Below are 24,158 nucleotides of genomic sequence, written 5' to 3'. Positions count from 1 at the left end.
TTAAACATTACAATAAATACTTGGTTTTCCTTAGTAACAGAGGCTTTCTGGTCAAGCAATTGGCCTCAAAATATTTCCCAATATTTTCACTCTCGGCACATGGAATATGCAGTTAAGCATTTTTGCATTGCACATCTTTAATACACCTTTTTGCAGAGCTGGAGCAGGTCACACTTCATGTTCTGGCTTGACTTGTATATTTAATATGCAAGTGCTTAATTCAACAGCATGTGTTTATAATCATGGTTGATTCCTTTTGAAAAGTCCAAACTTAAATCATCTTAGTTCTGACAAAGAACTCAAGCACAAGACAGCCAATAGATTGTCGTCACACTTAATGTGACTGGGCATGTTGCAAGATTGTGTCATTAGCTGTATACCTAGATTTTTAATTAATGTTAAATTCCCTGAACACATGGCGTCTGGCAATCAGAATTCCCGTCAGAATAATCATTGCTTCTTTTTCATGCTGATTATTATTTTGCAAGAAAATAACATTGACACTGAAACTCAGTTTAGCTGTTGTTCAGTCTCATTTCTGTACAAATATTTATTTCTAAAAAAAAAGAATCATTATTTAAAAAAAACTAAGTTTCCATAGAAGCTTGATCGTCATAGGAATACTGAATCATCAAATCATGTAGCACGTCATTATTCTTATCTTTGGAAGTCCTTGAAAATGTCCTGTGCACCATTATGACAAAGGTGTTTCTACCGTTTGCCTTGAAAGCATTTCACATGATCACTATTTACTTCTGATGTTGAAATAAGTCTAGCAAGCCACATGAGGCAATGTTGAATTTGATAGTAGTCAAATTATAAGGGTCCAAGCAGTGAATGCTACTTAATAGGCCTCGAGCTGGACCAAGAGAGGGCACTAATATCTTAGAATTTCTTTGCAACAGAGGCTCCTTTGGTGAACTTCCATGAACTGAACTTCGCTGGTTCACCACCGACTATGAAATGCAAGCATCGTGGTCCCATCACTACCAAAAAATTGACCACTCCCAACCAGTGCAGCTCTTTTCAACCGATGAGGGGGTGCCTCTGCTTGAGGCCGATAAATGCACTGTATGCATCTTTATCCTCTTTTCACAATATGAATAAGCCTTTTGCGAGTTAACTTTGACCCAAATCTGGTACACCAAGTTCTTTAAATTCACATGAACATAACTTGAATTCTCCTTACTAAAACCACTGTTGCTATACCTTGTGATTCGGGGCAAGCTTTTGCTTAGTTACATAAGAGACACCTTGCAACAATACACTGTTCTCAATGGATAAGAGGGGCACAATGGAAACAATCCATTCCAGAGATGGTGGTCGCTATGCGAAAGCTTGCTCCGAATCACGAGGTATAGCAACAGTGTCTTTAGTCTGGGGAATTCAAATCGTTACGTTTATGTGCAGTCAGATAACTCAGAGCACTAGATTTTATCAAATTTAACTCGCAAATGGCTTATTGCACTAAGGTTGTGGATATTTAGTCATCAATGGCTCAATGTAACTAAATAATATCTAATAGCTGGATTCATCCGCGGTAACTGTTTTTGGAGACTTAGAAATTCTTACAGTGACAAATACGCCTACATAGTCGTGAATTTGAATTCATGAGGTGGGAATCAGACGATTTCACAAATTGGGACTTTTTTCCCATTAAAAAAATCCCCCAGAATCAAGAATCAGAAAATGATAATGTAATACTCTGTCATTAAATGTTGGAGTCCATTCAGAAATAACAAAAGAAATAATATTTTTTATGTTTGGGACAAACAACTCTGGCAGCTGGAATCGAACCCAGCTCAAGCATTTCATGAGAGCTCCCAAGATAGACTCACTATCCAGTGGTCTACCCACCCAGCTAGAAATCTGGTGGTAATTGAACAACCTTTAAATGTTTACTCATGTATACACATCAGCAAGGGTACTGTCTACTGATATCACGGTGACAATTAGGTATCCAGTGTCTATATAAAAAGTATTTGACATACTTTTTGGGTCAAGAATACTGAAGAAGTACAAATTTGTATACATCAAACTTTCCCTTTCCAGATAACAGAGGGCGCTGTTGCTGTGATGCTATTCAGGAAGACACTGCAGCATTTTTTATTCTTTCTATTCAAATCACAAACACAAACGAAAATTTTGCTATTAATTGGAAACATTTCTGAGGAAAGACTCACTGCCATGTAATTTACGACGAAATACCAACATTCCATTGAGGTTTAGTCCTTGGAATGACGTGACATCACCATTAGTTAATGCATACAGAAATTTACATTTGCATAAAAACCAAAAAGGCACCAAAATACCAGTTGAAATACCAAAATGTCTAATAAGGTTCAGTGAAACACAAAAAGGGCAATGGCAAGGGTTTAAATAAAAGCAACTACACTGCCGGAATCTCAGCTGATGATTAAAAAATGAAAAATTAAAGGAAGGAGGGCGCTCTTCAGGCTGAGGTTAAAAGCAACATATAGACACCCTTGGCTAGGGATCCAGGCACTTTATGATGAATCCTGACTGATGTCGTCATGGTATAAATCTGTACTTGAAGGGTAAAACTAGTTTCTCTTGGCTAACTTTTCACTTCGGGTCGATACTGTACACTTTGTTCTGCTCGTAATCGGCCGGCATCATGTAACATGTTCGCTGACTGGCCACCACCTGAGGTCGTTGTTGTAGCCTGGGTAGGCCCTTCGCGTCGTCGATCGCGTGGAGGTGAAGATGCTATCTGTGTCAGGCCTGTCTGTGCCAGGCATGCACAAATGAAGCTTGTCCAGTAGGTGGCCAGGCCAGAACACGTTTGGATCCACCCCAGCTCCATCGACGGTTACGTAGCGCTTGGCGAGATGCCTGAAAACAAATCAGATACATATTCACCCATAGATTACATGGAATCATGAATACTAGTACATGTAATAATGGTAGACACAACAGGAGGGCGCTGTTTGGTTTGGGTTAAATCTTTTGTGGTTGCTTAAATTTACCCTCTTCAAAAGTGCTCTCCTGCTGTGTTTGCAATACTTCAAATAGGCTAATTGGACAGTAGCACAGTGAGAACACTTGCACGGTGGGAGCACTGAAAAAAAATCCAATCATCATGGGAAATGCAATTAAGGCGGGGGAAACACAATTGCACACTAGGAAAACTGTACAAAATGTACATGCACATATGTACATGTAACTGCATTTCAGCCCCTTTTTTCCTGGGCAGTTTCTACCAGGAAACTGTGTTTTTTTTGCTTTTATTTTTCCCTTCTTTGTGGGGAGGATGGATCATGTCCCCAACCCACCTTCCTGACTACACCAGTGACATCATCCCGGACATTCGTCTCAGCTCTCAAAGTTTTGGGACACCTTATGCCTAGTTTGGACATCTACGCAGAGCGAGGCAGAGAGCATTCCCAGTCAGATCCCAGTGAAACACAGTCACATGGAAATGCTTGTAATATCGCGACTAACGCAGTTGGGGACAACTTGATCTTGTTCAAGCTTGTTATGACACCAGAGTAGGCCTATACAAACACACACTTGCACGGCGGGCATGTCCCTCTTGTTAAAATCATGTTTCTTCTTTAAGAGTAACATACATGTATGACACCCGATTGTCAACAAAATAGCTGATCATACTAAATACAATATACCAGTTCTGCTTCAAGAGGTAGAAACTAGAAAGGGCATTTCACATGAACAATTTTGGCATTTTTAAGTGCAATTTATTTCTTTAATTCTTATTAGGAATAATGTCAAGTGCCACCTCTTTCATAACTCTTCATCTTGACACCTTACGCAACCTCGGCTTTCGTTACAGCCATGGAAACCCGGCTTTACATAGCCTCCCATAACTTGCCTGTTTCTACGCACTGTCGAGCCAATTCTTTCTGGAAAGCTTACCCGGTAAGGCGGTCATACTCCTCAAATGTCATCCAGCAGTCCACCTTGCGACTCACAAAGGCCTTGCCGCTGGACAGGCTCACCATCTCGGCCTCAGCCCGCACCTCATGGGCCTGCGGATATGCGTGCTTGGCCTCCATCATCAGCTCCCCGCTGCGGCTCACCACGACTTTGTCGGGGTCATGGTACTTGGGTGGTGGCTCACTGGGGACTGGCGGGTCAGCAAAGTGCTGGGAGAGAGTGTAGGTACCTGGCTGTCGGATGCGGGAACTGATGCGACTGATGGGCTTGTCACCTGGGTGCAGTAGAGCTAAGGGATGAAATGCACCAAATTCAAATATCATTTTACAATTGAAATGTCATAAGTTTCCATTGGATCTGTTGCATAAGACTGCATCCCATCAGTGCTCCATGTATTACTTATTGTTGACCTCTGTTCCCATAGACTTTGAGCACACAGCTACAGAGAGCCTTGGATATCCTGTGCGGTAGCACCATGGATATATCTCTTTTTGATTATGTGGGGTTCTGAAAAGAACCGTGGTACTGAACATTTCGGAGAGTATGCTCTGTCCATCATCAGGACGTGCTAGGAATGCCTGTGCTAGGAATGTAACGTTCTGTGACATAACCATGGTTAGGGTACAGGGATTTGAGGACGTGTGATGCACAGGTACCCTAGGTTATCATGATTTAACCTGCAATATTCTGAGTGCAATACATGAGTAGCAAGCAGGTAACCGTGGGATACACTGGGTTCATCAGGGCCTGAAGGAGCACCGGTATACACTAAAGATGGGTTTTTAGCATAACATAAAAGTTTTGTACTGAAAATGAAAGGGATATGATCGAAGTACACAGAGAAAATCTTTGATTTAAAATTTAAAGAGGCTCTTCTGACTTTTTCAAACAGACGTGGCAAAACAGCCTCAAAAGCAAATCACCTCGTTCCAGTAGCTGTGGAGTTAGATCTATACCATGTTTCTCACACAGCTTGCAGATATCATGGTATTCCTTGAGTCTAGCCTCTCTGTACTGGTTGATGCCTGACCCTGTCTCTCCTCCGATGGTTGACCGCATGCTGTGACTGTCTATGGCCGGGTTGCCTGACCGAACTTTACCAACCCCTTTACTCTTGCCTTTCTTTTTCCTCTATAATCCAAAAACAGGAAATTGCTTTAGTCAAATCAATGGAAAATATCAGGTGCACTTTATAACTAATGAACAGTTTTTGTAAATTTTATATAACAGGTTTTGCCCTTACCCAACGTATATTAATAAGCACTGTATGCTCAGTGCTTGTCCGAGAGCTTGCGAAAAAAACCTCACAAGCTTACTCGGGTGGGACTCGAACCCACGACCTCCTGCTTACTAGTGCAGATGTCTTAACCACTCGACCACCGAGCTTGCCGGGGTCGGCTGGCCGGTCCGAGTCAAATGAAGCAGCGGGTACCGCGAACTAGCGAGTAAGCTTGTGAGGTTTTTTTTTCGCAAGCTCTCGGACAAGCACTGAGCATACAGTGCTTATTAATATACGTTGGGTAAGGGCAAAACCTGTCATATAAATTTAACATCTCCCAACGCAAAAAAAAAAAAAATACATCTTGAAAATAGTTTTTGGAAAGTTCATTGAGATTTGATGAGTCTTCCTAATTATAACCATTCCCAAAGTTTGGTTTTACAAACAGCCCCGGTATTAAATGGTCAAATGACAATGACTTTCTATTGACAAACAGCCAACCTATCTGCTTATATTGTATTGGGTGTTTATGATGGAAATATTGCAACATAACATATTATTTACACTACTTTTCAGCATACTGTGACAAATCAGAAACACACGAGTCAGGGCTGGGTTTTTTCCCAGCCATATTGTGCATTCACATAAGCACATCACCAGGTACAACAGCACTGGTGGTTGACTGAACCTCATTCAGCTCAAAGTTTTGGAAAACGGAAGACTAACTTTATCTCAAGTTTACATGGGGAAAATTTTTCTCACCTTAAGTTATTTATACAAGATAATAAACAACGTCAACAGGGTTTGCGAGACAATAATGAAAATGCAAACTAAAAAAATTGACCAATCCATTAACAGGATAATGTTGTGTTTTAAAAACTTCATTCTTTAGGAGGGATCTGTAATCATAAAAGGTGACACCTACATGTATCAAAGAGCCAAGATGCCTCTCTCGTTTTCTCTTCTCAATCATTTCATCTGGCTCCAGCTCCCGCCGCTCTGTCAGATCGGTTACTGGGGGCAACAGGAATGGGGAGGATGACCTGGAGGTTGCATCGGTGGGTGAATGTGACGAGGAGGCCCCCGAGACTGCCGACACCGAGCGCTGTGAGCCAGAACGCCGCAGGTCCGACAACGGGGACGTGGCACTTAGCGCTGATTTGAGATCCGCCACTCTATCTGGCTGTTTGTCTTTATCTGCAAGAAGTCAAGCAAAAATATATTTTTCATATTTGTGATTGAGAAGGCCTGTACTCAAGTTTGCCTGTGTTTCGATTTTCACTACATGCAGGTTGAAGTCCACATCATGGGTGGGATTCAAGCCAAGCATTTTGCTGATATTTGTATTAGTAGATGTCTCATGTGGCATCTTTAACCCAACAAAAAGAGGAATTTGCCCCCTCCCCTTGACATTTCTCTGATTTCATTACAATGTGAGTTTTTGGGGAATTGCCCAGTAATACAGTACCTCACCATCACATACCATTCTCATTTAACAACCATTTGTACAAGGCAAGTCAGACCAAAACGTTACCTTTTCCCATTGATGCGCTCAATGCATGCAGAGTAACAAAAGCAAAGCAACTGCCTATACAGTATACATGTAGATGACCACATGTACAGTTGTATTAAATTATTACAACAATGAATTTTGTTACATGCCAAGTACATTACATTACACATTATGTGCCATACATTGCATGCATGCCAAGTTTTACAAAGAATAGGCATGGAACAGCTGAAATCCTTCCCTCCACAACACAAAAGGCATTGGCTGAAAAAGCGTGGCTCTTTTGCAGTTGAAGATTAATGATGTGTCTATTACCAAAACAACAGCCATACACACAGTTGGGCTCGGTTATAGGCTGACCTGGTTCTCTTGAAGCTATGGACTTTTTAATCAGCAAAAAGCTCTATTCTCCAAAGCTTTTTCAGGTCAAAAGACCCATGCCTTGACGGGATTCTAAGAAGCCTCAGTGAACCATAATACCTTTTTTAATTCAATGGTGGATCAAATGGGGAAGACACTGAACCCATCCCCAAAAGGTTTTTTTTTTACACATAAAATCAGCGAACAACAATTTTTGCAGTTTCCTTTCTATCCCTTTCTAAAAAGCATGAAAAGCCCCCAAATTTATTCCCTCCAATTGGACCTCAACCCCAAAGGTTGGTTCTGGAACTCCTCGTGCTTCAACTCAACATACAATATGTGCCCTTTAGTTTAAAATTGGCCAAATTAATCCACTAAGTCATTACCACACGGTTACCCTGTTGCTTACTTAAAGCCATAGAGACTTTCTTCCTCTCATCTATTCTGAAGTCTTTCATCCCGTGCACAAATTCCCTGTAGTCAATCACATCATTGGAATCCTGATCCAAGCTCTCCAAAAGATCCGACAGGAGTTGGGAGGAGATTGGAATGCCTGCCTATTATGAAATTAAGGTTGAATGTCATGGAAATCAAGTGTTCTAATACAAAAATGATCAATTTTTTACTTCATTCAACCATTTCTTACTTTATCCATACTCTAATTGGAATCTTATTTGTATTCATTTGTTGGAATCTGAGACCATCTCCGATAAGAACACATGGGACAGCTAAAATATCGAGATGAATATGAAAATCTGAAACTCCATGATGTAGAATTCCAGCCAAGTAATATTTTAATAATTTCACTTCTTCTATTTCTATTATTTCAAATCTATGAAAACATACACAGTGGGTATATGCTCATCAAACCACAGAGGTTGCAGGCATAAATTCACCCAGTTGAGGAAATTTTGAAAAAGAAAATGCTTCCATTTGTGAATCACACTCTTTTTAGCTGGCTTTTTGTTGAAGTTTCCTTAACTGTTCCTGTTCCTTTTGCTACCAATAACCTTAACCCAAAGCACCTCTGAAACTGTTTAGCCTGGTTTCCATCTGGTCACAACGAACGCCGAGAGTACGAAAAATGTCAACTTTTTTTATGTGCAGATGTTGCAGAAGAGCTGCTGCATGACATTATTTCACCAAAAGTTAAACAAAATGGCACCTGAACTCAGAGATTGTTTGCAAAAAATGCTTTTTTTATGTAGCAATACAAATCCTTGAAGCTAAAGTACTTTTCCGGTTTGATGTATTTTGTTGATGGTCAGCTATTTTGTTGAAAATTGGAGCTGCATATATTACTAATATGGAGAAAATCTGGCAAAATGCGGGGTACTAATTAAGCGAGACATCGTTGTGTGCCTGGCACGCCATTGTGTGTTTGTAAAGTTGTTCCTCTCTGGCAAAATGGAGGACGAGAAACAGATGGGCAAATTGACACAGACAGTTGGCAAAGGTGAACCAAGTTCAACCTTGCTGACTGTCTGCATGCGTCCCTGTTTGCATCCGCTGCAATAAAGTCTTTCCATGATTACGTATTGACAGAAATTGATCGTGATGCTCTCTGTGTCTCTTTATGTCGATGCGGAAACCAGGCTTTTTAGAATTGGTTCCTTGTGTGACACGAACCTACATGTAGCTCAATTGTCCACACAAGGTTTCCACAATCTGCATACAAATATGTGGATCCATTTTGTTCTCAGATGGTTCCAATGTATACATGTACGTACACTTTTCCTTCCACAAAACATGTACATATACCTCCTTGATGCATCGCTGAAACTCCCCTCTGGTAAGAGTCCAGCTTTTATCCTTATCAGCCCGGGCAAACAGGTCAATCAGTCTCTGTCGCTTGGCAGTCAGGTACTTGGCGATGACAGCCATGGCTTCAGGAGGTGGCCGTTTGATGCCTGGCATGACTGGCTCGCTGGATGGCACTTCCAGCTTGATGCTGGTGGGATCATGCCCTTTCTGTTTGATTTCACAATTATAGCAGAAAAAAGTTGAGGTTAAAATCTATGGGAAATGATCAAGTTACTAGGTTGCATCTGCGTGTACTTCAAGTTTGGGTTTGAGGAGGTCTGTAAACTTTTGAGAAGAGGTCAGAGCAAGTAAACTTTTTGAAGAAATAACATTTAATGTTTTCATCACTCAGATGGTACCCTCATCCATCATAAAAACAAAATCGGGGTAAATCATTCAAAGTTGGCAATGCTACACCATGTATATATACATGTACATGCACCAGTACAAAACAATGCATGTAAACACAATTTACATGTTAACAGAACAAGAAAAAAAAATGTAGTATTTGTAAAACTGGACCAACCACTTGCGAGGGGATAATCAGTTGCATATCCATTGTACATGTGTATACACGTACAGTAGTGTTAATTTAATACAAAATAGGGCCCTGAAATTTAACTTCATTTTAAATTACAGATAACCAAGATGACAATAATTTATATTGTTAAAAAGCCATTTGCGAGTTAAATTTGAATAAAATTTGCTACACTGAGTTATCTGATTGCACATAAACATAACGACTTGACTAAAGACACTGTTGCTACACGTACATGTATACCTCGTGATTCAGGGCAAGCTTTAACCGCATAGTGATGACCACTATCTCTGGAATGGACTACCGGTAGCTAGCTGGTTCCTTTTTGCCCCTCTTATCCATTAAGAATGTTACAATGTATCTCTTATATGTACATTGTACATGTAACTATATGCACAAGCTAGCCCCGAATCACGAGGTAGAGCAACAGCGGTTTTAGTATGGGGAATTCAAGTTGTTATGTAACGTTCAAGTTAATTTAAAGAACTCAGTGTACCAAATTTTGGTCAAAGTTAGCTTACAAAAGGCTTATTACAATGTATATGCAATCATTTCTTATTTAAATCAAGGCCTATCCCCTTCATAAAATGTAGCCAGAAATTGAAAACAAACCTTGACATTAATACCCATAATCAGATAATCCTTTGCAGCATAATGAAAAGAACACAGGAACTATTACATTGAATGTAATTTACAGCGCCTCTCATCCACGGTATAAAAGCAAACAAAAGGAATTCGGCCCACTGTACATGTATGTTATGCCAATGCACCCACATTATTATATTCACTTTCACAAGATTACAAGATCTGATGACAGATCATGTTCAATCAAATCAGCAGCAGTGCTCTAATCTAATCAATGCTGCCAATTACCGGTGTTGTAGTCGAGTACTTTCTGAGAACTGGGTAAGTGGAAGACTACAAACTAAATGTACATGTAAGACTTCAGACACTCCCAGTTTTGTCACATTTAAGTTTTGAGGAGGAGAAAACTACTCAGACAGTACACGGCCGGCCGAGTACTTTTTGAGTACTTTTGTCATAAAAACTTTATATTTAATAAACAGCGACAGTATGAAGTCACCATTTTACTTTGTAATCTTACCTTTGTGCATGTACCATCATATGCCCATGTACATGTATGTATACAATGTACTGTACTTCAGGTTTGTTCCCTCCTAACACACATACTTAAAATATCTGGCACTTGGTACTTGAAAAGTACCCAACTGCAACACTGCCAATTACTGAGTGTTTTTGTGTGAACAAATTTAAGGCCAGCTCACAAAAAAATTAACAGGCTTGCCAGATTGGGAACCTGTACTCAATTTACAATGAAGTTTCCATCGTTTGTATTTTCTGACTTAGTCCACACTGAACAACGAGCTAAAACGTGGTGATGAACTTGGTATTCTACAATACCTGCAGCATTAGAAGTGATAATTTTGGACGCGTGAAAATGGTTTTCATTTAATTGAAGATTTTAAAGTATTTTGTGGTGGACTTTTAATGTCTGGTAAATGAAAAAAATGACCTGAAATTTGATTGTGAAAGATTTGGCCAAAAAGCAAATGCTTGGACGTAGCACCAGATACTGATCATTCTGTTGTCTTTCCAAGCTTTCAAATTCTTTCGAAATACTTTATATTACTTTATAATATTATCATACTTTATATTTAATACTAATTCACTGAAAAAGAAGTTAGAATTAAGGCACATTACGGACACCACCACCACCCATGCAACACAGTATGACACTGGAGAATCGAGACATGCACATATCATATGCTGACATCATGAATACAGTGACGCGTGCAAACAATTAAACACTTCACAAGTATACAAGAACCATGCACTAAAACTGTAAATTGTATCGTTTGTGTATTTTGTTACACCCAACGAACATACAATGCATAATGTAAGTGTACATGTATGAGAAATTTGGTTTTTAAAAAGTGATTTGCCCCAAACCAAAGAAATACCAGACATGTTTGCCTTTCATAAAGATTACGTCCCAAGTAAAGTATATTACCATGATTACTGGGTTGATTTCTTTTTCCATATTCTGAGATCTGTTGCAGCAAATTGAGAATGCCTATGCATCAATAATATGAACTAAATAAAACTTTGTTTGATGACATGCATGCACCAAATAAGTACAAAAAAACCAAGCCAAAATTTACATTCTAATGTAAAATGTACACAAAGACCACATATAACAACCACTATGTCCCAAAACACTAAGTACCTGAAGTTCATTATCCTGTGTTTGGGTTAAACCCTGCGAGACAAAAGATAATCAGTCATTGTGAATATACGTACATGTACACGTAGGTCTGCATTTGTGTACAAGTACATACATGTATGTAAAACTGGCCTAGGACACTGCAGACATTTTGTCATATCCTACCACCTTTCAAACAGTGCTGATGACCACAGGTTTCTTTCACATTTTGTAAGGGAAGCGCATCAGGTGTCAATATTCTGCAGTGGTCATCAGGCAAAACAATTCAATCCAATGCAAATTCACGGCACCGTGTTTCTGGAAGGATATGGCAACATGCTCATTGAAACTACAGTGGATATTGGCAAACTTGTAGACTCTCTGAATCTCTTGGGTATGATCGGTCAATGTGCATATTGGATATACATACGTGCACCTGGAAGGCCACACCTCCATCTCCATGTCATGCAGAAGAGAAGTGTGGTAGGATTTATTGCCAGATCTTTGCATGACAGATCGATCGTATTCCATGAGTTGTTCATTCTGCCATCAGTCAATCACCTTCGCTTTATTATTCAGTATTCACAGAATGTTTCAAAATGGGAAGTAACTTTGGAGATTTCCAACAGGATAGACCAACTGCACAGAGCAACGGTGCATATCAGCTACAGTAATTGTATCCAACTTACATGTTTCCTACATGTACACGTACCTACATGTATAAATCTCAAAGCTTGCTGAACACAAGAAATGAATCTAGGAAAATTCCTGGATTTGATGCACTTGAGTGATGCTGAATGAAGTTCATGTAACAGAACTTGTTTGAAAATAATTCTTTGGAGGGGGAACTGAATCGACAAATGGAAAACAAGATTACATCAACTCAACTACTCACCTTGTTTATTGCATGTTTCCCAAGTCGCTCTCCTCTCATGCGTTCCACCACCCTCCGTTCCAAAGGACTGGGATCCGGTTTATGCCTCAACCATTCCTCATTCAATCCAAGATTCTCCAAACCATCTCGCAATTTCATCCTGTCTTCCAGCCATGCCTTGTATTCGCTCGATTTCTCCTCGATTTCCTGGTCGTGGGCAGCGATCTTTTCAAGCTCACTCAAAGCCCAGTCTTTGTTCTTAGCAGGGGGGCTTGGTGTGTCCAAGGGCTTTAACCTAGCATTGGCCAGTCGGACACTGACATCCCTCCCAGGGTGATCGCCCATTGGCGGGGCAATGAATACCCTCTTTCGGTTCCGTGAAAGGCCCCATAGTTTTGTGGCTGTGGCATAGGTTTTTGCCTTTGCTAGATCACGGCTCTTGTACTTTTTGAGTTGTTCTTCAATTGGTAGGAACTCAAAGCTGTTTGGGTTAAAGAGCCATCGAAGACCAAAGTCTGATTCTGTGTCCAACATTGCTGTAAATCCAGTTCCCTCTCTTCAATGAATCTGTGAATCAATCAAGCTACATTTGTTTCCATAAACCCGAAAGCTTCCAATACAATACAACAGAATAAATTAACGAATGATACAGGTACATGTAGTTAATATTATACACTTCGATAGATGAATAACAGAAATATCTCCGAAACCTGAAACACCTTTTATTTTCTTAGATGATAGAAACTCAACGACTTTTCTGCCCAGCCCCACTTAAAATAACATTTCCATAATTTCTGAATAAAATCATTTCACGTCACATCACCACCCTGCACTTAAATACAACATACTGTACATGTACATGTATAAGTACATGTAAATGGAATAAACTGACGCCACTAGTATGCAAATCACTCAATGGAAGCATTTCTCCGTGTACGACTCAATGGACAGGGCATTGGCAATTGGGGAGTTAAAACTTTGATCCCTCCAGAATTTGCTTTTCAATTACATGTACATGTACAGTGTACACTGACAATGCATCACCAGACACTTGAAGTTATGCGCCACACAGTTGCTACTTGTCATTAGCATTTTTGTATTAAGCCCTTGACTTTATGCTTGCCTCAAACGCAATGGCCTTCTGGTTCAAGAAGACTAGCAGAAGGCATAAGCCATAGAGCTGGGTTTTCGAAGCTTGTTCAGACGTAGCAACATATATCGGGCAACGTAAAAACATTCAAGCTCACCCAAAGTGAAGAAATTCTGCAGGAAAAACGTTTGGCTCGGTTGGTCAATCATTGCACAAACTGATCTTACTATTGCACGATCTGTCAATTTCTTTTGCCTTTCCTTTCTAATTCACACTTGTGGAAGATTGTTTCAGGATACAGGGAAACACAGTCGGCGATTTCATACACAATCAAACAACTGCACAAAGCAATGGGGCTATTATGCAGATGAATGTTGATTACATGTATATGCACGCACCAACATGACCAACTAAAACACGTTGACCAATTCATGCACCAACTTCGACACCGAATCATCGTACCATTGCATGATTACCAGTACTATCTCCTTCATATTCACGTACATGTATGCTGTTGAAACTTTGTGAATAATTTCAGTGTAATGAAATTTAGTCTGAATTCAAAAACAGTGGTGTTCGGAAATTGGGCTCAAATAAACTATACATGTAGGTGTTCCCTAACACTACACACTTGAGTAAATCTCAGAAAATACCACATTTAACATAAATTTAAGAAATTCTTACAATTAATAAACTCTAAGACACAATTGCAGAATGCCCACCTAATCACAAGTCCACCGTGTAGCCGGCTACATGTATGAATTCATGGCTGATAATGTACATGTACATGTAGTTCTCACTGTGCTCTAGCTGACTTAGTACTCTGCTTTATAGCCAGCTACAAAGCAGTCTGTTTGGACCTAATATATTTTTCCCCAGCAACTCCCATTGGCAGTACATTCTCAAAATGGGAATTTTGAGAGCTTGATAATGTTGATGAAAATTTCAGTTATTGTGAAATCAGAGGTAAACATACTGTTCCAGGCCTGGCAAGGTACTAGAGATGAAAAATCAAAGGGGTGGGGCCACATTCAACACACTTGGCATTTGGGCACATCAACAATAAAGAAGTTCCTTGTCCAGCTGTCCTTAGGCTAACTTTTAATCCCCATAAGCTCATCCCACTACAAATAAATCGGTAATCCCTTAGGAAAACTCTTATAGGCCGGGGCAAACATCTGGAACTTTCACAAATAGTGGGTAGCAACCATACCACGCCAATGAAAATAACTGAAATGAAAATGCACAAACCAGCCAGTCAGAGGATTGGGCTACTTTGATCAGTACGTATGTAAGTGCATTCTTTTCACCAGCGTAGTGTACTGTACCTCAGCTTACATATGCCTTTTTGCTGATACCACATGGGTAAATTTTCACAATGGTAGAAAGACAATGTGGGAAGGAAAAGGGGGCAATGTTTGCTCCTTTTTCTTTCCCATAATGCCTTTCTATTCTACCACTGTGCAAAATCACGCATGCGGAATCAGCAATAAGACTTTTGGCTATCTTTGCAAGGTTGTAATATAAATCTTACCTGCTTACAGTTCTGGAGGTAGCCCCGGCCTAATGTTTGTTTCAATCAATTTTGACTTAATCTTGAGCGTGTCTTGATTTAGAACAGCTTTGGCTGCGGCAATTTTTAAGTGTAGGGTCTGGGACTGAGGACTGTGTAAATTTACTATTTAAATTTTTGTGGAAATAATGGTGGAGTGGAGGGTATGGACGCTTTACCGTTCGGTAAAGTACATGTATGCCTAGACCATGGAGGGGATCCCTCCATGCCTAGACCTAGCCCAGGTTGGACTTTGTCTTCATGAACGGGTGCGGACACGATATATAACGCACCTTAAGGCCAAGAGTTGAGAGAATACAATATACGAAATCCTTACCATTTTGCAGCTAATGAGGAGTCAGTTCTCTAACGTGAAAGTCGTCCTAAAGTAAGGACTACCGAAAAAGTATCAAATTATCAAAAATACGATTCCATTCACCAACGTTGCTGCACACAATCATCTACCTGGTCCGGCATGTCCGAGAGAAGGTTCCAGCACGTTGCTATACCCACACTGTAAACAACTGCTAATGACCTGAGGTCAACGTGTCGATGTCAACAAACTTTCCATTAGTCAAAGCATGGAGGTAGGTGTGATTCTACCTCCATGATCAAAGCTTATATTTCAATATTCGAGAAGAGGAAGACAATTACTTAGTGTTAAGATTGAAGCATGAAATCAAAAATGAATTACATTGAATATGGCAAGATTTCATTTTTAACACGAATATACAAGCTGGGAAATTTTTGTGGGCTGTTATCCTCCGTTTTTAATGTTGACGAACACTTTGGGAAAGTTCCGTCTGCACGTTAAGTTTAATCTACTGCGAGGGAGTCAGCCGAGGGCTGCCGAAGACTTGCATTACACGTACTGCGTGAGTTTTTGATAGAGAAACAATGGGTTTTCCTTTTTTATGTCTCTGTAGGCTTAATCCTAGCCTAAATTATAGTTCTAGTGGAGGCAGTCGGTCGATCTAGAAGGCCTAAGTGACTTTCTAGCTTTCTTTTTCTGAGGTCGAATACTGATTTTTGTAACCATACCGACATGACCGACGGACATGTAACATTCCAGATGACCGAGCTACATACTGTACATAGTCTACATCTACATGTATGTGGGATATGTACTCAGCTATGTACATAGAGCTCCGCCCTGTCATGCCTGTGTACTGACGTTAGCGCCAATTCGGTGCATAGTGAAGCCTGCAGCTAGCCATGCATGCTTTTTATTAATACTTTCCTGTTTATGCAGAAACCCAGGCCTTGGAAAACTAAGTTATGTATGACTTTTCGTGTGGCTATTTGCAATGCCTCAGAGTGTATTCTAAAACAGGGAAAAAATTCCATACACGGACATCACTAATACCCCAAAGCTTTATTGCTAATACTGCATTGGTGATTTTGCACAATGGTAGAAAGACATTGTGGGAAGGATAAAGGAGCATTGGCCCCTTTTTCTTCCCACAATGCCTTTCTGTCATTGTGCAAAATCACCCATGCAGTATCAGCAATAAGGCTTATTTCTTCCTACATAGTATTACGCTAATTAGCTATCTGAAAGCAACCACATGACCTAAATTTTTAGATCATGTGGTTGAAGTATTTACGGACTCGGCCATATTCAGAGGGGGGGGGGAAATTATATTGTTTTCATTGCAAGGCCATAGGGGGATATAACAAGGCACTACATGCTGTCATCTTTGCTTTGTAAACAGTAGTGCCCAGCCTCTTTTACCCTTTGGTCATGTAATGAAAACAAAATAATCCCCCTGTTCTAAGTATTCATCAAGGCTCAAAAAAACAACTTAGAGGTCCACTGTATAATGTATAAAATTAAACTGACAACTTCACAGATTGTTCAGCATGGCATGTGTACATCATGTCTGTTATACTGCATCACTGTCTTGTGATGCAAAATTCTTTAGGGGTTGCTATAGTCAAATGAACCCTAAACATTTCAATCTTTTGCCCTGCAGCTATTTGATATTGCCAATCTACTTAGCATTGACCTGTGACTTGTTCAGTTGTGAAGATGTGTTACAAAGTAACATGCGAAAAGTGTCAGAAATACACCTGGAAAGGTAAGAAAATTCTCAGAGCAACACAGAACAACTGCAGCATTGCTGAAAATTCCACAGTGATAAGTTCATTTTTGATATCAGATTTTGCTGTAAAGACTGCTGTTCTACATTCAGTATTCATTTTCAATATTTACATGTGCAATACAATATATGTTCTGGCCAAATTCAAAGTTTTACAGAATAGCCCTTGAGTGGCAAAAGGTCCCATGGAAAACAGCAGTAATCAAAATTCACGTCTTTCTTATACCCAATATACATTTAACTTGCAAGGAAATCAATACAACTGCATAGTGCCTGGGTTGGTATTATCTAGGGCTTTGGAGAATGCCATCAGCCTTATAGAAGCATGGTGGACACAATAGGAGGGCGTTATTTGGCGCAAACAAAAGATTTTACCCGAACCAAATAGCGCCCTCTTATTGTGTCCACCATGCTTCTAAAAGACTAATAAAATCCATCATTACACTCTGTCGACTAGATGAGGATCATGTCTTTGTAAACTTGACCAGAAACATGTCTCTACCTCAGCACTGGTTTTGGTTTTGTGAGTTCAAGTATGCCTGTTCCATTTTTTTTTTCAACCAAATGAGAAGCAAAGATTGGAACGCGTTCAGTACCTGGCCAAGCATTCTTAATGTGTTATTACATGTCATGAAAAGGGATACTGTCCTCAAGAATGTAGAGAGGTGAGAAACATGCTGAATATTGAGTGAAATTGATGTTTGCCAAGAATGATGTCAGCTACGTGTACTTCAAGAACATTTGAAACTGTGCTGCATCTCTGTCATTTAATGGAACCATTTCTCGTTTAGCGTTTTGTCGCAGCACCGGAAATGTGTTCCTGGTTATTGTTTGGACATCGCAAACATTCACATCATCGGTTTAATGGTTGTAAACATGCCCCGGGTTTGCTATTTCAACAGTGTTGGTTTCTGTTGCATTTAGCAGGGCGGCCGAAAAACCTGCTTGGAGTTTGGGTTTGATTGGTTTTAGATCAGTTATGGTCTATACTGTTTGTAATATTTGTCTCTAGGGTGTGGCAAGCATGCAGAGCAAGTCCTGAAGGATGTACCAACAGAAGAACGGTGCCAATGTCCAAAGACCAGTTAAGCTCGGTGAGAAGCAGTCAACACTTTCCTGTTTAATCCAGTGAGAAAAAAGGGGACAATGTCCACAATTTGTCTTTTGTGAATAAAGGCAATAATTTACGTGTACACTTTGGTGGTGTTTGGCTTGGGTAAATTGTGCTGGCATATGCTGAGTGAAAATGTGAAAGTTGCTCATTTCATTGGTTTTAGCATATTAAATGGGAGAAAAATTACAGTATAGGTACAGTACACTAGGGAATTTAGTTCCCTTCATGAACAGTTTAGGGAACTTGTTAAATCAACTAGGGAATTGAGTCTAATTGTATGAAGATGCCTAACAATTGATTTAAAATATGACTCAATCTTAATAAGCTTCACAAAGGAATATTGAATTAAATGGTATAGCTAAAATGTCACTGTGAGGAAGGAGGGATGACTTTATAATCACAGTACTGATGATCTGATGAGAGTTTTGGACATAAAATAGAAACATACAGTGTACCCTCTCCATTCATGTTTTAGAAGGGGCTAAAATGCCAATTTTTCATTCGTTTTATTCCGGAAAAACTGCAGATTTTAGTTACATTTGTTTTGTCATAAGTACACAAGTCATGGGAAGCAGTACAGACAGTTACTGCTTTTGTTGTTCACTAAATGCATGAACAGACCTTGGTGGCCGGATAGATGCCGACGTTTTGTGTGAAATCCACGTTGATTCAACTACTGCATGACTGTTTACAGTAGTCTAATGACCAATGGATTAAATTTTACCAATGCATGATCAAAATACTGCCATTTTTTATACGTTACTTAACAACATCAATCTGTCATAAATGCATATTCCAACTTTTCGAAAGTAATTTTACTTTGTATGCAGTGCTGTTCAAAAGCTTTTAAAAGAGGACAAGCTTACTTTCTTGGGATTCTAACCCATGGCCTTGTCTTTAGCCATGAGCACTTTAATATTGATTTTATCCCAGCAAACATGGCAGCTGAGTGGTTGAGATGTCAGCACCTGTAAGAAATGGGTCCAACCAGAGCAATGTGGTTGATTTTTTCCCCCTTTACAGCCGTAACGTGATTTCCAAATTCTGTAGTTACAGCAGTGTACAAGCATTGTAAATGTACATGTATGCATGTATATTGTTATTGGATTTCACAAAGCCAGCACGGTGATGCAGTGCCTCTCTGATATACACATGTTGCTCGCCATGCACTACGTTTCAGGTTCGAGGCCCACATTGATCATCTTTTTTTATGAATTTCTTTGATACTCACTTGTTCTTTTTTCCTCATCCAATGGTTACTTTCCTCTGATTTTTCCCCTTTTCTGCATACTCTTTGAGGCGTTTTTTTGGGGGGGAGGGAATGTCATAGATCAATTTGTTCCAGACTAGTCTGGTACCTAATTCCAATTCTGCAGATTGATTCTAAAGAATTCGACAGCAACCAGTCGGAAGTGCTATGGCAACTGCATGTGTTTTTTTTGGGGGGGGGGAAGGGGGCTAGGGAAAGGGGGGTTTCATTAATTTCTTGGACAGCACTGACTCTATATTGCTTAACATTAAACAACACTGGATAAGGATTAAAGACAGTGTATAAAAGTTCTCCCTGCTAACAGGAGCACTGAGATTCAGTGAGACAGGGAGTCATGAGGCGAGCTGTGCTCAAAACTCTTGGCTGTGCACTTCGTGAAAGCCAATGAGTCTGTGTTACTGAAAGCTGTAACTGAGGCTTTTGGACATAGCATTTACTTGGAAACGCTGACATTCCTCATCACAAGATGGCCAGTAATATAGGTATTGCAAAAATGGAATTCCATGGCAAACTTGTGATGTACAGAGAGCACTATTGTGAACATACATGTATGGATTTGGTTGTAACTTACCAGTGCACTTGTCTAACCTCATCTGCTGGCCTCAGTGCTTAAACTAAACCTCAACATGACAAATTCAACAAGTCTCAACAAATCCAAATGCAGTTGGGATGTGAAATGCTTCACCATGTGCTATATTTTGCATTGAACTTGTTTCTGGTGAGAAACATGATTTAAGGTTCATTATATATTTATGGTTAGTTTGGATTGTATGGGCACTATGGCCTCCATGTCTCTTCAGACTGAAAGTGATATGCACATTGAAAACAAAGGTGTTTAATGAACCATTTAGGGAAATTTCCCACCTCACTCTCTTTGAGTGGAAGTTGAAATGAAGGTTTGCTTTTGTTAACAGTGAAGTAATCTTTGCAATGAACTGAACAATTTCCATTTTGTATTTAATTACCATTTTTAAGTCGAGGCCCAACTGAGGAGGGGTCATAGGTTACAGACTGGCCATTTGTTGCTTTGCTTGTACCCCATGCCAGTTTCCTCATGACAAATATTTACAATGAGATTTTGAGCTCTTTATATATGCTAATATATATGTAGTTATAAATAACTGGTCACTGGGTAAACAGGAACTATTGAGCCTGCATTCTGTAATTGTTCACACTGTCAAATAGATGACAGGTGGTTTCCAGTTTGCAAAGGCATTGGCGTATACAAAACTCTTTAAAGCATGATGCTGTCCAAGATTTTTAAAATGCATGTATTCAACTCTGAAGATCACAAGCTATTCTTCAAGATTAGTGGTGCCTCCTATTATTGTTTTGCATGTACATGGCTAATTATTAAACCCAAATGTAAACTCGTCAGATTTTGAATGTGCCAATGCACAGTTGTAATGTTGAATTGATGACTTTTCTTCTCCAATTCAACAAAGCTGTACGAAAAATCTGGATAAGCCAAATGTTGAATCCAGGGAAGCCATGCATGTCACTCTGTGACAAAGATGTAATTACGGGTAGAAAAATTAAAAGGCACTACAGCCTCTAAAGTATTCCCGCATTCTATATGTATGGCCAAAAAATGTAGGTTGTCACGTTTCAATTTGTATCGTTTACCCATTTCAATTAATTACAATGTCATACAGGGGAGTTGACATTTAAGGACTTTAGAAAACAATTGTTTAATGAATCGAAAGTGATCATGGTTGTTATTTTCCTATTTGATGTGTACAACTGTAGGTGTACCAGTTGAAGGCAAATTCTCTTTCTGTATATTAATAATAATTGCCGACTCCTGAAATAAAAAAGTACTAATTTAATCGAACTATACCCTTTAATGAAAATCTTTCTGCAATCATTTGTTTCAGACACGTGTTTGAAATTGTAATTCAAAACGTTATTTTTCATGTTTTGCATGGTGTGCTACCTAACATTGTGAAAAAATTTTTAAAAATGAATCAAGCTGTGTGTTAGTGCATTACTTTGCGTACTGTGACTTGGAAAATACCCCCCCCCCGTGGATTTTTGAAGTGTACAACTGAAGCAATGTGGAGATCACAAAAATTGATTTAACTGCGGATGTACTTAACCAGGTTAGAAAAGCTCTATCTAGAAGTTTTCCACCCTGTCGTCATTATTAGCTGGATGCCCGTGACACAGTTGTGATCAGCCCTACTCGGATATTTCTGTAAACCTTTTACTTTGTGTCTCATATTCTTGACTGGAGGAATCAAAACTAGGAGTACGGCACGTATCTACGGTTACATCCAAGGGCACTTGTTATAAATGTTTAATTTTCTGTGGGCAGAAGGTGCATATGAGATAAATAAGTGCAGTAGATCGTGTCAACATTGAGAAGTGTTTAGGGTATGGTCATTTGGGCTCAAGAAGGACTGCCAAAGTTTGCAAAGAAATATATCGCGGATCCTGTTTTAAAGAGGAAAGGGAAGGAAGAAACCCTCAGAGAAGCGGAAGAAAACAGAGCTGCTTCATGGAAGGTATCTGAGAAACGCATTAAAGATGGTTGGGAAGAAAACCTGGAAATGGTCAAGAGGGGTGATGGCTCGATAAAGGAGACTGAGTGGTTTAGTCTTGCTGCACAAGGCAGCTACAACCTTAAGTGGTTTTCAGAAGTTTAACTTATACAGTGGACGGGGAAAGGAGGGTAACCAACCATGGACTGTAAAGTAGCACTGAAGTTTGAAGTATGTAACGACGGAAAACTGCAAAATGAGCAGCGTGCTTCTTACATTTGATTGTGCATTTGCGAGTATCTTAGGCCTATACTTCTTCATTCGATACCATTTAAAGGGGCGTATCTGCCCCTCTTGTGTGCTAAAATAAACATGGAAAGTTCCTGGCGATCTATATAACGTGACGTGCACATTTATCTGTCAATCCGCCTGCATAAGGTTTTAATCATAAATTTCAGGTGGGTCCCCGTTTCGAAGCTAAAGGAACTGATATGGTGATTGATTGTATCCAACATTTTGTGGGGACAAAATAACCCACATGCAACAGACGTTCCACATTTTTAAAAACAGTGTTTGCAACAGCATCTTTGCAATCTTGGCATATATGAGAAGTTCTTTTGCAGACCTGCATAAGTAAACTTTGAACCAAGTTTGAGCACAAAAATGCTCAGAACCTTGCTGTTTTACAGCAGGACGTGATCAAAGTCCATTATTGGTTAATCAAGTGTTGGTTGGGGGTAATGCATATAGGCCTATGTATGAGAAAAACATTGTGAAAATACAGAACTCCCTCGACACTGCAATGTTTCAAACGCTTTTTACTTGACTACATTTTCTCTCCAACCTGGTCTTCGATACTTAATAGGTTTCCTTTTTGCCCGTCAAATTGCGTTTCTAACAAATCACGTTTATTTTGTAACACTATACCAACGTCGCAGTTGTGAGTAAAATACTGTACGTAACTCACCTCATTAAAAAATTGCAATAAAGCAAGGAACAAAATTTGGAATAGTGAAGGACAGATACAGTGGTTCCGCTAACCTACCTCGGTATCAACTTCAAAGTAATTTGGGGGTGTGGCTAAAATTATAATATCCCGAGTATTAATGAGCTTGCACTGTGATGCCTACATTCATAGCACTCATTAAATTGAATCCTAACCAGGAAAATATAAATTTAACGTAGAGTTCGTCATCAAACGGGCCATATATATGGCAATCGAAATCCCAAAAGACATGCCAACAACATGTCGTCATGCATGGACGCTGCCATGAAGAGGACAGAGCTCGTTTCAAGGAGCTAGGAAAGCACTCACCGACAGGGAACTGACGAGTCATCAATCGATCAGTTTTTTAAACCTCATCATGAATATAAAGAAAAGGTGAAATATTTCGGAGTAACTACTATAGGGCCTATGTAAATGCTTTTCCGAAACATATTTTATAAACAGTTATAGCTTTTATTTTTCATGTTTTTTATTTGCCCCCTTTTATCACTTTATTTTTTTTCTCGTCCGAATGCTCCCCCTCTTAATCCCTGGTTCTTTTCTTTGGCTGTGCATTTTTTTGGCCCCCTCCCTTCCTAGTTTACAGGGTTTCGTCTTCGTCGTTTTTGCTCCCCTGTTAGTTGTTTATTTTTATTTGATTGTTATTTGATCGTTTATTTCTTTGACTCTGTTATTTACGATCTGTCCATTGCTGTTTTAGTATCTGTCGTACTGTTAGTCTGCCTGTTGGTTGGTTTGTTGGTCATTTGATCTGTTTGTTTTGTCCTTTTCTTTCTGCTTTCTTAATGTGCAGTTTTGTAAATTATTTTTAATTTGTTTTTGCCAAATTGGTCTTTCTGTTAACTTTAAATTAGATTAAATTTTACATCGTTTACATTTAATATCTTAGATATTTAGATTAGTTTTGATTTGTTTGTGGTTAACTGCTTTTTAAAATTCACTAGTGCAATTTTTCTCGTTTTACTTTTTGACATATTTATACGTTTTGTGTTACAAATGTGTAATTTTAGCGTGCGTTATTTTCCCTTTTACAGGTTTTTGTTTTGCCTATGCCTGCATTCGATAATTTGCATTTGGGGGAAAACTTCAGCATTA

General features: G+C 39.4%; 1 protein-coding gene and 1 long non-coding RNA gene across 2 annotated transcripts; one reads left to right on the top strand and one right to left on the bottom strand.

The window, feature by feature from the left end:
- Window positions 1-520: 520 nt before the first annotated feature.
- On the bottom strand, window positions 521-15,632 carry LOC147799397 (EF-hand calcium-binding domain-containing protein 12-like). The gene is given in 10 exon segments (XM_087135786.1): window positions 521-2,645; window positions 2,648-2,856; window positions 3,898-4,207; window positions 4,842-5,049; window positions 6,063-6,334; window positions 7,417-7,564; window positions 8,769-8,978; window positions 11,597-11,629; window positions 12,468-13,029; window positions 15,426-15,632. Coding segments are annotated over 9 exon segments (1,962 nt in total). The 5' UTR covers window positions 12,981-13,029; window positions 15,426-15,632; the 3' UTR covers window positions 521-2,586.
- A 78-nt stretch (window positions 15,633-15,710) lies between these two features.
- LOC147799396 (uncharacterized) lies at window positions 15,711-18,912 on the top strand. Its single transcript, XR_015425025.1, has 3 exons — window positions 15,711-15,963; window positions 17,065-17,169; window positions 18,203-18,912. It is a non-coding gene; the product is annotated as an uncharacterized LOC147799396 (long non-coding RNA).
- The last annotated feature ends 5,246 nt before the right edge of the window (window positions 18,913-24,158 follow it).

This window comes from Acanthaster planci, linkage group LG04 (assembly GCF_054643075.1).
Source record: "Acanthaster planci isolate LZ-2023a linkage group LG04, COTS_SCS, whole genome shotgun sequence".
Classification (NCBI taxonomy): Eukaryota; Metazoa; Echinodermata; class Asteroidea; order Valvatida; family Acanthasteridae; genus Acanthaster; species Acanthaster planci.
This window is presented reverse-complemented; position numbering and strand designations above follow the sequence as displayed.